The following is a 14,117-nucleotide window of genomic DNA, read 5'->3' on the forward strand; positions in this document are numbered from 1 at the left end:
AGTTCCCCACAGGAGCCATATAGATTTTTTGCTTGGTAAACATGGAAAAGATCTGGTTGTATTGAGCGGCAAGCTTTTTTCTGACTTTTTTATTTCTCTTACCTTATCATGTTCACATAATCTTTAAAATTAAAGTGTTAGTGTACTTGTATTTGAGCATACATAAAATAAGGCTCTGATCAATAATGTGATGTGCTTGCATTGATTTTAGTTTTCTTTTTTTTTTCTTTTTTAAAGAGAGTCTGAAGCCATATTAAAAACTGGTTTTTACCTCTTATTTAGCTTAAAGATGATGGCCAGGGCTAAAACGCCGCATTCCCGTGGCAGAATGAGGGTTTTATAACCCCCAAATCCCCGGGGCAAAAATCGGGGAGCACTTCCTGGTAGGCAGAGCTTATGGCTGTAGCTCTGCCTCCACTCGCGTCAATCCCCGCTGATCGCCGCCTCTCCCCGCCCTCGATCTTCTTTCACTGAGAGGGGTGGGGAGAGGCGGCGATCAGCTGTGGATTGATGCGAATGGAGGCAGCGCTACAGCACAAAGCTCTGCCTCCCCAGACAGCAAGATCCATGACTTTCAAAGTCGTGTTGTTTTGCCCTAGGATTTGGGGGTTATAAAACCCTTGTTCTGCCGCGGGAATGCAGCATTTTAGCCCTGGCCATCATCCTAAAGATAAAAGGAAAAACTATTTTTTAATATGCCTTCAGAGTCTCTTTAAATGAGCGCATGCCACTCTTATTGTTTATATTAAAATTTACCTCACTAGTCAGTGTTCCATACTCTGTTTACTGAAATGCCTAATCTAAAGATATTTTATGCACACTGCATACATTGTTTTTTCAAGGACATACTAGGCTTTCTCTGTGTTTTGTTTTTTTAGTTTTTTTGTTGTTTTTTATTTTTGCGGGGGGGGGGTCCTCCATAAATTATATTATTGGCGGTTTTCTGAGACAATTAGATGCAAATGCAAAAAGTACACATATATAGGTTTCCCATTTTTCACCCTTCCTAATGGTACTGCTGTAAAACTCATCAAAATATATTATTTAGTTCTTCCTGGTTACATTTCTGCCACAAATGCCTTATTTCTTTACTAGTTGGGCATGTAGTGGACTATCATCTCCAGCCTGTGCTTCTGTAATGAACAGATCGGATTGTTGGGGTGACAGTTCGGGGGCCCAGATGCTGTACAGATGCATCGCTAGGCAGTGGCTGAGTGATTTATCTGCACAGCATTGGGGCCCCAATCCGACATCTCACTGATTACTGTGACACTATCTGCCATCCTTTTTCTACTTTTTTTTTTTTTTTTTTCTCTAACTTGTAGTGAATGATTGCTGCTCTTTGCTTTTAGAACAATCATTCACTGTGAAAAGTGGCTGCTACTATTAAAATTGGAAGCATATCTATTGTATGTTCTAAGTACTTTCTGTGCAGTGTATACCTTTGCTTAGCCCTGTGGTCTAAATGTCAGGCTTACCTAAAGTAAATATGTACTTACTTTAATTTTAGGAATGAGAGGCTGCTAACATTGGCTGTCCCCACTCTATCGCATTACCTTTTTAAATCTCTTTATGGTGTTAGGTTTATTTTTGTCTAAATAACAAACCTATATTTTTACAATATATGCATAAAAGCATTGGCAAACCCTTTACTTCACATCCCTCGAACTCCATGTAAGGACTTCTTGTGTCTTCTTGTGTTTTTATCACTGCAGGAGCTACATTGTTTGCAGGATTTTCTGGTCAGTTTAACCACAGATGAACAAATCAGCCATTACACAGAACAGGTAAGTTCTCCATGAAGATTATCTGGTGTTCATCTAAATGGCCCAATGGAATGCCTCTGTCAAATGCAGAAATGTATACCTGTATTAAAATGGCTTTTGTTTTGCAACATATAAAGGGCTGCCACTGTCAGCTTGATCCAAGCAGAAACCACTGTTTTTGTCAATATAGGGAGCCAGCATAATGTGCTTCATCCTCCTCTCCTCCTGCACTTATTTCTCCTGTTCAAACTGGGGAGCATAAAATGATGTTTGCAGGGATCAGATTAAATATAGTCTCATAGGACAAGCTTTAACTTGAACTACACAGAAAACTGTCATCTGATCACAGATAAGTGCCTTATTCACATCTTCCCCACCTCATTTCTTCTGTCTCTGTACATAAACTGCTTACATTATGACAGCTATAGACTGACACCAACAAGCCATGATACTTTAAAAATGGTATGATACACTATTTGAATGAATTGTGATAGCAAGTGTTATCATAACTAGTAAATAGTATACATTCTCCTAACATTGTAACTAGCCTGGGGAGTTCAAAGCTGGGGCATTCAAATGGCTTGCACAATTAACATGACTGCTGAACAGCACCCCCTTCTGCTAGAAGCTGATGCTTCATGTGGTAGGTTGAACTAAATGGCTGCATGAGGTACATACAGTGCAAAATTTAATGTAGTAGCATATGTCCTATTGCTACAAATGAGTGCTGGGCACAGAAGGGGAGCCTGCCGGTCGTTTTGCACTAGGGTGCTTCTTCCAAGACTGACCCACCGTGAAGAGGTTCATGACCTGAAGTTGGGTCGTCTGAGTCCGGATTTGAATCCTATTGGAGATCTATGGACTGCACGATACAGTCTCTGAACCAAACCTTATACAGATTAAAGGGAACTTAAACTGCAAGGGATATAGATGTTTCCTTTTAAACAATACCAGTTTCCTGGCAGTCCTGCTGATCTCTTTAGCTGCAGTAGTGGCTGAATCACACACCTGAAACAAGCATGCAGCTAATCCAGTCTGACTTCAGTCAGAGCACCTGATCTGCATGCCTGTTCAGGGGCTGTGGCTAAAAGTATTAGAGACACAGGATCAGCAGGAGAGTCGAGCAATTGGTATTATTTTGAAAGGAAAAATCTATATGCTTCTCAGTTTATGTTCCCTTTATGCGGTTTGTTCAGGAAGATTAGGACAAACTCCTTGTTGACAGGTGCTGAAGCTACAGAAATCACTTGTTTGCAGTAATTACCTATACATGTGTAATAAAACTGTTTAGTGAAGGGTCCCACTATTTTTGTCGATGCCATTTTTATTTTTGTTAAAGGGTCCTGCGGAGGGTTTCAAAAACAAAAAAAGTCTTTGCCGCCAGTCCCGTTCCCCGTCGCCGGTCCCGGTCTAATTATTCGTTTAACTAGACGAATATTGCTTGATCCCGCTCACGTCTCTGGGAGCTTACTGCGCAGGCCTGCCTTGTATTTATCTATTATTCACTTATTGTATTTATGAAGCGTCAACATATTACGCAGCGCTGGACATTAGTTTAGGTTACAGACAATATTTAGGGGTGACATACAGCAATATGACAATACAGTAATACAAGAAAAACCAGATCACGCAGCACAGTATGAGTACATGGTAATGCTCAGTCAGTCACTGGATGGGAGCATGGAGATTAGGCAAGTTGAGTTCACTCAAATGCATAACATGGGTGTACAGTAATGGAGGTGCATGAAGGAGGAGGACCCTGCCCAAAGGCTTACAATCTAGAGGGAGAGGTAGGGACACAAAAGGCAGGGGACCAGAGTTCAGCTGCGGGTTTAGAGCACTTGTGAGGGGTGGTAGGCCAGAGTGAAAAGGTGAGTTTTGAGGGCCTTCTTGAAGATGTTGAAGGAGGGGGCTGCCTTAATGGGTGGAGGTAGGGGGTTCCATAGTGTTGAAGCAGCTCTTGAGAAGTCCTGGAGGCGTGCATGGGACTGGGTGATGCGGGGTGATGTAGGTTGGACAGCTTTTGTGTACAGATTTGTAGGTCAGACACAGTATCTTAAATCTGATTCGGGGCTGGATAGGAAGCCAGTGGAGGGATTCACAGAGGGGAGCTGCCATGGTGGAGCGATGGGAGGAGTGGATAATTCTGGCTGCCGCAATGATGTGGACTGCAGCGGGGCTATTTGGGTCATAAGGATTAGATGATTAACTAGACTGGAACCAGCGGCGGGGAAAAGAGGATCGTAAGAGGACGGCGCAGGACATGACAGCTGCAGGAGGCCGATAGAAGCCCCAGGTGAGTGTCAATTTTTTGTTTTTAAAACCCTCCACAGAACCCCTTTAAAATAGTCTGTTTTATCAAAGCTCTAAGGGCCCATTCACACTTAGAAAACGCCAGTGATTTTTGCCGGCGTTTTGCGGGAGTGATTTTTCTGTGATTTCACACGGAAAAATCACTGGACAGTGCAGCAATTTCTCTGCGATCGTGTTTAGCGCTTCTACAGCACTGAAACGCAATTGCAGAGAAATCGCCTGAAAATGGTGCAGGCTACGCTTTTGCGCTTCACGATTTTGGGCGATTTGCAGTGATTAGTGCAAATCACCCAAGTAAGAACGGGCCCATAGTGTTTTATTACACTAGCGCTTTCAAAAGTGCTAGCCTTTGAGCGTTTTGCCGAAATCGCCAGCAAAATACTCTAGTGTGAATGGTCCCTTAAGGAAAGTCTCACTTTTGTTAAGTATGGAATAAACAATAAAGGGTTTCAGTTACTTTTCTGAGTTTCAGAGACTGTTTTGGGTGCTTCTTTTTTTCATGGAGGGGGGGATGCATATAGGAATGTATTGATTCCAGGCAGATTCAGGTGGGTTCCTAACCAGATCATTTATTTTCTTGTTACTTTCTTCTTTCCAGGCATTGAAAAACATTGCTGCTATAAGCTTTGCCATCAACTACCCAAACAAATCTACAAGTGCATGGACTGCCTGATTTTATGGTGGATGAATGGCATTTACCCTGGGCTCTTGTTCCAGATGATGCTGCATGCTTTGTGGATTCTCACCTCTGTATAAATGAAGTTTTACAAGATCTCACCAGTGTTTGGAAAACTTTAACTTGTCTCTGAACACACATGCACTTCCACCCTTCTGTATATAAAGCCAAGTGTCAGTTGTCAACATTTCCAGCACCATTTGATTTTATTGACCACATCAGGCTTTGAATGCTGAAGGACTGGTAGTGTTCGTATGACGTTGGCATGCCAAATTGAGACTGGAATGCCTGAAGGTGCGGAATGGGAGGTGTTCAAAAATGCACTCTTATTAAGCTTACCAGCACTATTTCAAATGAAAGACCTATTGCCTTTTTTGGAATTGAGCACTTTCAATTGCAGTGTAAAATATGCTGTTTGCTGTTGGTCACATGACTTGATCTGTTTAACGGTATTGGTTTATTTAAAAGTGGCCATACACCATACAATTTCTAAATATCTGTTCAATTCAAGGATGGCAATCAATTTTTCTGACTGTAACAATTCAAAAATCTGACCAATGTACCACACACACCTATGTCCAATTCTTCCCCAATCATGAATAAAATAATTGAAAGCTCAGAAAAAATTGATTGGAACTGTACATCACATATTTGACAATCCATCACACACCATACGATTCTTGATGAAGTTAGTCTGAAATTTCTAACGTGTCCAATCTCCAAAAATTGAAAAAACGGGGAATTCGGTCAGATTTATCGATCAAAAACCAAGAAAAGCTCTAGATTTTTTGGGGACAACCAATCGAAATTATCGAATTGGTGGAAAATTGGCTCTTTTAATTGTATGGTGTGTGGCCACCTTAAGGCTAATGGATGTCTAAACTTGACTAAACTATCCAAAAACACAGGTACGCAAAACTCACTTATTTGCCATGAAAAAAGAGGCTTTACAACTGCTTCTCTGTATTTCATACAGAACAAGACTTTTTCTTTTTAAAATTGCATGCGGACACCTAAAATATGAGCAGGCTTATTTAGTAAGGCAGTGTGCAAAGTATTGCTCACCAGCCACATTTCTCAGACCAGTAGCTGACCAATTGTAATTGGCTTCATTCATTTTTCTCCACATTTCTTTTTTGCCTTACTAAATTATCCTGTAAATTATACTGTGTAAGTTAATTAAAGACCAGGTGGTAATTTAGAATGGGATTTGCTGTAAATAGCCAACAGCATATCTGTGACTGATGACATTGGATTTAGCGGAAAAATATAAATCATGTACACACAGCCCAATGGACAAGTTGTATGTTTATTTTTCTGTAAGCATGCATAACTGCATAGTTCTGACAGGTTATCTCAGGAGCTTTGTCCTATCTCTCACTTTTAGCCACTTTGTGCTCCATTCTTACGTTTCTTACTTTTTTTTTTTCCTTTTCTTTTCTCTTGTGGGAAATATTTCCACTCTGTAGATTAGTTTACAAGTTTGGGTTTCAGGCAACCTAATTAAAACAAAAACAGTCTAATGAGATGCTATGGCGCGGATTTGATATTGGCAAATAGATGTTTTGAACAGTGCTGGTGTAAGGGCTTGTTTAAGCTAAAAGCAGCTTTCGTCTCATCAGTGTACTGAATTTGACATCTACAAACATGCTGGAAATGTTCACTGGTATTACATTTTTTTTTAGTATATACATTTGCTTTTTCTTGTTTTGTTTTTGCCCTACCAATAATAGTTCACAATACGTTAAACTGTTCTGTTAATACAAATTGCAATGGGTCTCCTTTTAAGCAGATTTTACAGGAAGCAGGTTTTAATTGTATTTCTTGTGTATGTTTTCTGCTACAATGCTGCAACTTTATCCCTAATATTTCCAACAAATGTTGATTTTAAACCCAGTCCTCACATCACTACTGTAATACAAATGTATAAAAATAGTTTGTTTTTCAACTAGCTTTTGACAAATACCCAATAAAATGTCCTTTCGGTTTATGTACAAAAATGGGTTTAAGTGACAGTGCTCAGCATTGCTTCATTTCCTTTAATATAGAGTTTAAAGGGAACCTTAACTGAGAGGATATGGATGTTTTCTTTTAAACAATACCAGTTGCTTGTCAGTCCTGATCTCTTTGGCTGCAGTAGTGGCTGAATCACACACCTCAAACAAGCATGCAGCTAATCCACTCTGAGGCCCAGTGCACACCAAAAAAGCTAGCAGATCTGCAAAACGCTAGAGGTTTTTGGAGCAGATTTTCAGAGCGATTCTTGGCATGTTTAGAGACGTTATCTAAACATGCCTAGCGTTTTTTGAGCGTTTTTGTGTATCAGATTACAAATATTGTTACAGTAAAGCTGTTACTGAACAGCTTCTGTAACAAAAACGCCTGGAAAACAGCTCTGATTTAGTGTTTTTCAAAGCAGTTTGAGCTTTTCCTATACTTTACATTGAGGCAGAAATGCTTCTGCAAACCGCAAAGGTGCTGCAGGACCCACGTTTGCGGTTAGCTAAAAACCTCAAACCGCTGGTGTGCACCATCCCATTGAAATACATTAGCCAAGCGTTTTCACAGGCGGAAGCGGTTTGCGGAACGCTTCAAAACCCGCTCGGTGTGCACCAGGCCTGACTTCAGTCAGAGCACCTGATCTGCATGCTTGTTGGGGGGCTGTGGCTAAACATAAGAAACACAGGATCAGCAGGAGAGTCAAGCAACTGTTAAGGCTGAAAATCCATATTCTTCTCAGTTTAGGTTCCCTTTAATCATGGGTAACTTAATAGAGCAGCGCATTTCTCTTGCTAGAGGTGGAAATCATTCCGGGGCAGAATTTGCCCTTCCATTGGCTTATATTCTGATTTGTCCACTGAATCAATACAGTAAACAAGGAAAATCGGTCCCATCATTGGTTCAGTGGAAAAACTATTATGTGACCTGATTTTGCACATGCTTCAACATACAGTTGAAAGAATAGTTAATTTGCTTACCAGACTAAAAAAAAAAAAACAAACAAAAAAATGTTAAAATTGTTCTTGGCTACATAGTGATGGCGTTCATTTTAGCCTGGAGCAGGATTCCACTAGTAAGTCTTCCGTGTTTTTCTTCTTTCAGAAAGAAAGTTAGCATACCTTCAACCTAAAAGTCTGGTTTTTCTTTTCTTTTTTTTTTTTTTTTTACATGTATTGCTCTGATCTTTCAACATTTCTGACTTATTTTGGCTCATATGTCAGCTGTAACAAATAAAACTAGAAAAGGCAAAGTGTGCTTTAGAGCTTTTACACAACCAGAGAGATAGCAGAAGTGTGTTGCATTTTCTTTCTGACACCAGAAAACCTTCAGCAAAGCTGAGGCACAATCCCTTTGAGATTCCAGTGATGTAACTGGTCCATATTAAGTTCGGAAACAGAATGTTGACTGGGTGAAGAAAATAACTGCTCCTATGTGTCTGAGCAAAGAGGAAAATGATTTTAGAGTGTAACCAGAAGATCTCACCATATCTTTTTGTGTGTGTGCTTGCACTACAATACCTTTAGTTGTAAACAAATGTTCCTTTTATGCACCATTGTATATACTTTATAAAAGGTATTGGTTTTTGTTTTTTTAAGTTGTATTGGTTTTTTTTTTTTAAGTTGTTAATTTTACTTATTAAAAGCTCCAAAGAAATCCTGTGGCCGGTGATGCTGTGGTGTTCCAGGACTGGCCAGTATATAGATATCCTGTGTGTCCCGTAAAATAGGAAGGGGTTGCACTCTGATGCACTGACCTGGTAGTAATGTAGGGTTTGTCCTATCCTGGTATCGGTTATTTTGGATCATTTCCACTGTGGCTTATGGCACACGATGCGTAATGAGACTGTTCAAGGCTGTGTCACAAGCATCAACTGTTCTGAAGTGGCTATTGTCATTTAATAATACTGCTGGCTTATTGGTATGCTGACAAAATGTGCCTAATATATACAGTTTAATATGTAAACACACTCAAATACTCTGTACTTAACATTGGTTTCCAATATTTTCTTTACACATTTTAAGAAACTATTTTAATTTTGTTAAGGGGGTTAAGACTTTTGTTATTTGGTTGTAAAGAAGAAAATATAGTATATTATAAATTTCACATGTAAAGAAAACGTTATACATATGATCTGCGTATAATGTCGAAATGATAAATATATTGTAAAAAAAAAAGTTCACTAATAAAATAAAGTGAATGTAATTAGTCTAATTTGTATGCATTTCTATATATGTGTGCATGTGTTGCTTCTGGTGCCATGTGCTAAACCTCATTGGGTTCCGTGGGTTACTTTCAAAGTAAAATAGCAGTTTAAAACTGTCCTTAAGGGCCAAGCAAAAGGGCGGGGTGAAGTTGTAGCCGCCACTCGGATTTGCATGGCATTTGTGATATTCTTCACAAACAACTTAAATCTCATCTGAAGTGTATATTGCATAGTAAATAAGCAAATCACTCTATTTATGTAATTAAACCCCAATTCCAGGATAGTTGTTTTGGTAAGGGGTCAGAACCTCATGTAGGTTTTATAGCTGTCCTGTGTCCCCATCTATAAAATGTCTGTAACCTCTTGCTAGGTAAAGTTCCCCAACAATAACCAAGACAGCAACTCAAAACATTTTTATAGAGAGGAGAAGGGTTAGAATAACAGACTAGTTTATTTTGCTTCCTATCCTTGGAAGCACCAGTGTTCCCACTTAAACTACAAAGCTCATGACGAGGTTACTAAAAAGGGCGAGAAAGCACCTGGGAAAAATCAAAACTCTACATAAACACAAAGAACGTGACTACCTTTTTTTGCAAGAAACCAGTTTCACTCAGAAAAAGGTAAGCTTTACCAGAACAAATAAGGAAGATGGACAGCCTGCCCAAGGGAAATGCTTGGGTTGCCGTTCACGGGACACTGCCCCTCTACCCTTCCCACCTAAGGAAAGATGCATGGGAAATCTGATCAGGGCTGAGCTCCTCTTCAAACACGAGCGGATCTGTGCAGATGCAGTGCAGCCGAGCTTCAGGGGTCTCAGCGACTGTAATGGCCTGATGGAGGAGGATGAGGTAAGCTACCCTCTCCCAAGGTAAATGTTGAACTTTTCTGTTTAATATAGTTACAGGTTTGCTTTAAACAGTGATGTCTACTGAGAAGATAAATGTCTACAATACCTATGGACAAGCACACCCCCGCTGTGGAGGGAGAAATTCTCATGCATTTTACATAGAATAATATTCCTGAGCAACTACTTTGATATTGTCAAATGAAATCTTTTGCACCAAGGAAAACCACTCCACCGTTAGACTTTATCTTTTATGAAGCTCAATGCCCAACAGACACCAGAGGAAAATCAAGTCTTGCCAATATACCATAACTTGAGTCCGGTCCTATGAACATAATAATGGCAAACTGGGGAGAGGAGACCTGTGACACAATACAAGAATGTGTCTCAAGATCTTTGAATTGTCCAAGATTTCAAAACCCACTAATATCAAGGAAGCCGTATATAAGATCCTACTAAGTTGCAATAAAGCCATTATTATTCCCAAATACAAACTATTTACTTTAGAGGGTTTACAATCGTAAGAGGTATGATCCAGATATGGTGGAAATTCCATGTAATACAACAATTTTGGAGATCTCTCAACATTAAAGGGGCACTTAGGCCAAAAAAAATGAGTTTTACTCACCTGGGGCTTCTACCAGCCCCCTGCAACAGTCCTGTGCCCTCGCAGCCACTCACTAATCCTCTGGTCCCCCTCTGCCAGCTAGTTTCGTTTTTTCCGACAGGCCCATCAGGACTGGCCACGCGTAGCTTTTTCCGCATTCCCGACTGTAATTAGCGCTATTGCGGACCTCAAAGCGTACAAAAATACGCGTTGCCGCATTATGAATGCATAGATATGCGTCAACGCGTATTTTTGTACGCATTGCGGCCTGCAATAGCGCCAATTACAGTCGGGAATGCGGAAAAAGCTACGCGTGGCCAGTCCTGACGGGCCTGTCGGCAAAAACGAAACTAGCTGGCAGCGGGGGACCAGAGGATTAGTGAGTGGCTGCGAGGGCACAGGACTGCTGCAGGGGACTGGTAGAAGCCCCAGGTGAGTAAAACTCATTTTTTTTTCTGGCTTAAGGTTCACTTTAATGAGCACTACATTTGGTTTACTAAAGCAGGGCTAAGTGCCCAAAAAAATGTGCATTTTACTAATTTTCTTTCGATGAAATTAAACGATTATGACCTAGTGGTCTGATTATTGTATAGTAATTGTAAGACTAATTTGAAAACAACTGTTGCACTTGGTGTGAACTGAAGACCAACCATTTTGGTTTTGATAAGCTTTTAAAGTGTTGTAAATGCTAGTGTTTCAAGACACCTGCACTAAACCAGTCAGTCTAGTTTCAGAGTCACATGATGCACTGAATTTCTCATACCACAAGAATGGTTATAGCCTTATATGCTGGAATTACTGGTTAATGCATTATGACAAATACTTTTAAGTCCAGAAAGTATGTTAATCCATTTTAGCTAGAAAACTAACATTACAGTGTCCTTGTTGTAAGGCCAGAAGCTCATTATGATGCAGTTGCTTTGCAGTGTTTTTATACCCCCCACAACAATACTTAATGCAGTTAAGCATTGAGGATTTATTTCTGTCACAGAGGTTTGATATAGAATTCTTTATGCAAACTGAAACCAATTCCCTGTCATGAAAAATAGCTGTTGCGCTGGATTTGTCGGAGCAAAGCCTATGCTGAGGATTATTCATACTGATTTATATAGCACCAACATCTCCTGTGGAGCTGTACAAAGTAATACAGCAGTGCGTATACATAATACAAATAGGATATTTGGGTGTTAAAGAGGAGCTGTTAGGTATAGGGTCTCAGAGAAAATAAACACATATATCAGTAGCTAAAGATTGGCTGTACTTACATTACATATGCATTTCACTGTCCACGTTTGGATTTCACAGAATTTGTATATAGTATATGCAGAGAATGATGCTCCTGACAGCTCATGGCAGGTTCCATGTTTGTGAAGCCAAATGTGTCGTCATGTCCTGCCTGCTTCTGATCACAAAACAGCTCATACTGAATAACACTAGTTTGCAGTGAATATTAATGAGCCATGTGGCTAGGAACAATAGCGGACTCCTGCAGTGTACGCTGCCCCGAGATTTATCTGTGCTGTGGCTGGACTGAGTTTTAGAAGCTGCTGAAACTTGATCCCGTCTTCTCCTTAGCAGCCGAGGGGAGGGCCCCAGAATGCTTTGCAGTATGTTATGCGGCTTGCGTCCAGCTTAGCTCTAAGCTTTGCTGATAAGCATACATCAAAGGTAAGATAGATCTTTATCTTCAGTAATGTCTTTTTGGCTTCCTTCTAAACTGTTTAACACAGGAGACTAGAGGTTTAAATTAGCTTCTGCAGCCTGACAGTTACTCTTTAAGGAAACTTGGGGTGATACAATAAAAATTGCAGATGAAAACACTAATGTAACAGAATTAGAGTGCTTTAAATGTCCTGCAAAATGTTTTCTGACAGTATTTTCTTTTTCTGTATAGGGAAGCTGTCAAATCAGATAAGCGAGCTGCCATTTTACTTGTATTTTGAATTTGCAAGCTCCAGGGTTGCAGTGCTTATCCTTGGCATTAGTGATTTGTGAGTCACAGAACACCACATACCCAGTAAGTGTTGGGACACTTGCATAATACATACTTTATCCAGGTCAGTGACTCTATTAAGGAAGTGTGGTTGATAGCTGTTTTTACTCTGACAGGTTCTTTATGAAAACAGATCAGATTTTTGAAAGTTTATTTTTTTATCTATTGTACAAGTTTGTGATTAGAATATGAGATAGAACTGAAAAGTGAAGTTCCAGACAAAAACATTTTAAGGCTCCTTTCACACTAGGGCATTGCAGTACACTCCTCCGCCTCTCCCCCTTCGCAGTGGCCATTAATGTCAAGGAGACAGGCCACATTACCCACAGTGCAACGCATTGACTGAAGTGCTTCTGGTGATGTAGACTCTGCAGTGCATTGTCGAGCGGTTCCGCTCGGCGCACAATTGCATTGTAGTCGAGAGTTTTTGCAGATTTTTGTGGCAGAAGCGCATGCGCATACTGGCAAAGTCGCATGACACACTTCTTGTATGGAAGTCTGCATTTGACTTAGGGGACAGACACAAGCGGGGAGGGGGCATGCAGATTTCCCTGTCGGTGCGATCTGCCAAAGGAACAAATCTGCATGCAATGGCTCATTGCGGTAGGATCTTCCTCTGCCCGCAAATCGCACCACACCATGTGTGAAACTAGTCTGTTGTAGATGACTTGGGAAACGGTAAGAACATCAGGCATGCATTACCTTCTGGTGCTATACTTTGTCACTAATGGTGCCACAATACCTTTCTGTATTTCTTCAGTGGGGAACAGACAGCCCTAAAAAAAAGCAATAGGTTGTAAAACTAGCTCACACTAGAAAAATCAATAGATTACTTTTATAGTCCCTGCAAAGCAAGTCTCTAAACTCCTGTTGCTGGAGACACCATTGGAAAAAAAGGGAAATTTCCCCAGCAATGCAGGTAGTAGTGAAAACTAATGTTTTTTATTTCCTAAATTCATGACTGCTTGTGATACATTGGCATCCACCTTGGTGGTCAGGTACAGGCCCCAGGCAAGTGCAACTGGAACCATTGGGGTATACCACTATAAACAGTACTAAGAATTCTAGAGATTAATAGAATAAGGTTTCTGTGTAAACAGCAGAATTGCCATAAAAAATACAATACTTCATTCGTGGCTGCTGTTCTCTGAAGAAGAGATGGATTGCTTTTGTAATGAAAAGTCACAGGAGGTGTTTTTCAGGTGTTATTTTTAATTTTCTTTATTGATGTGCATATGTGACTATGTTTTTTTTCCTGGCAGCTGGTGTAGCTATCTTCCCTCTTCTGTTTCTATGTATAATTTTTTGTTTTTCTATTTGACAGCTGCAGGTCCATCTGAAAATATCTACACGGCTTATCAGCTATTTAGGAAAAGTGCAATATAGAGCTTGCCTGATCTGCACATTATCTAAGCAGTGTAACTGAATGTGAGACACAAAGGTAGCTACACGGATTCAAAGGTTGTAGCTTAATCCAGCCATTTGTGGACAGGGGAAAATGTATTTGTTTACAGGTGTGGCCAATCCTGCTTTGCAAATATAGTGATTAGCTGGATTGGATTTCTTTAATGAGTCACATTTGAATTCACACTGTGGAAGATTTCCTGTTCTTCTTTGGAAATGGCTTACAGGGTCAACTTATTTCCTGTGGTAGTTGGATCACACTTAGTACATTTGACCACTTATAAATGCATGAAGCTTAATGCTTCACGTT

General features: G+C 40.2%; 1 protein-coding gene across 2 annotated transcripts in view; it reads left to right on the forward strand.

Moving 5' to 3' along the window:
* Positions 1 to 8,341, forward strand: part of ZZEF1 (zinc finger ZZ-type and EF-hand domain containing 1) — a 226,841-nt gene extending 218,500 nt beyond the window's left edge. For both annotated transcript variants that reach the window (XM_068268505.1, XM_068268506.1), the window contains 2 exons: positions 1,716 to 1,787; positions 4,678 to 8,341. In XM_068268505.1, coding sequence (XP_068124606.1) covers positions 1,716 to 1,787; positions 4,678 to 4,752 — 147 coding nt within the window. In that variant the 3' untranslated portion in view covers positions 4,753 to 8,341. The remainder of the gene's footprint in view (positions 1 to 1,715; positions 1,788 to 4,677) is intronic.
* The last annotated feature ends 5,776 nt before the right edge of the window (positions 8,342 to 14,117 follow it).

The sequence above is a fragment of the Hyperolius riggenbachi genome, chromosome 2, assembly GCF_040937935.1.
Source record: "Hyperolius riggenbachi isolate aHypRig1 chromosome 2, aHypRig1.pri, whole genome shotgun sequence".
NCBI classification, from domain to species: Eukaryota; Metazoa; Chordata; class Amphibia; order Anura; family Hyperoliidae; genus Hyperolius; species Hyperolius riggenbachi.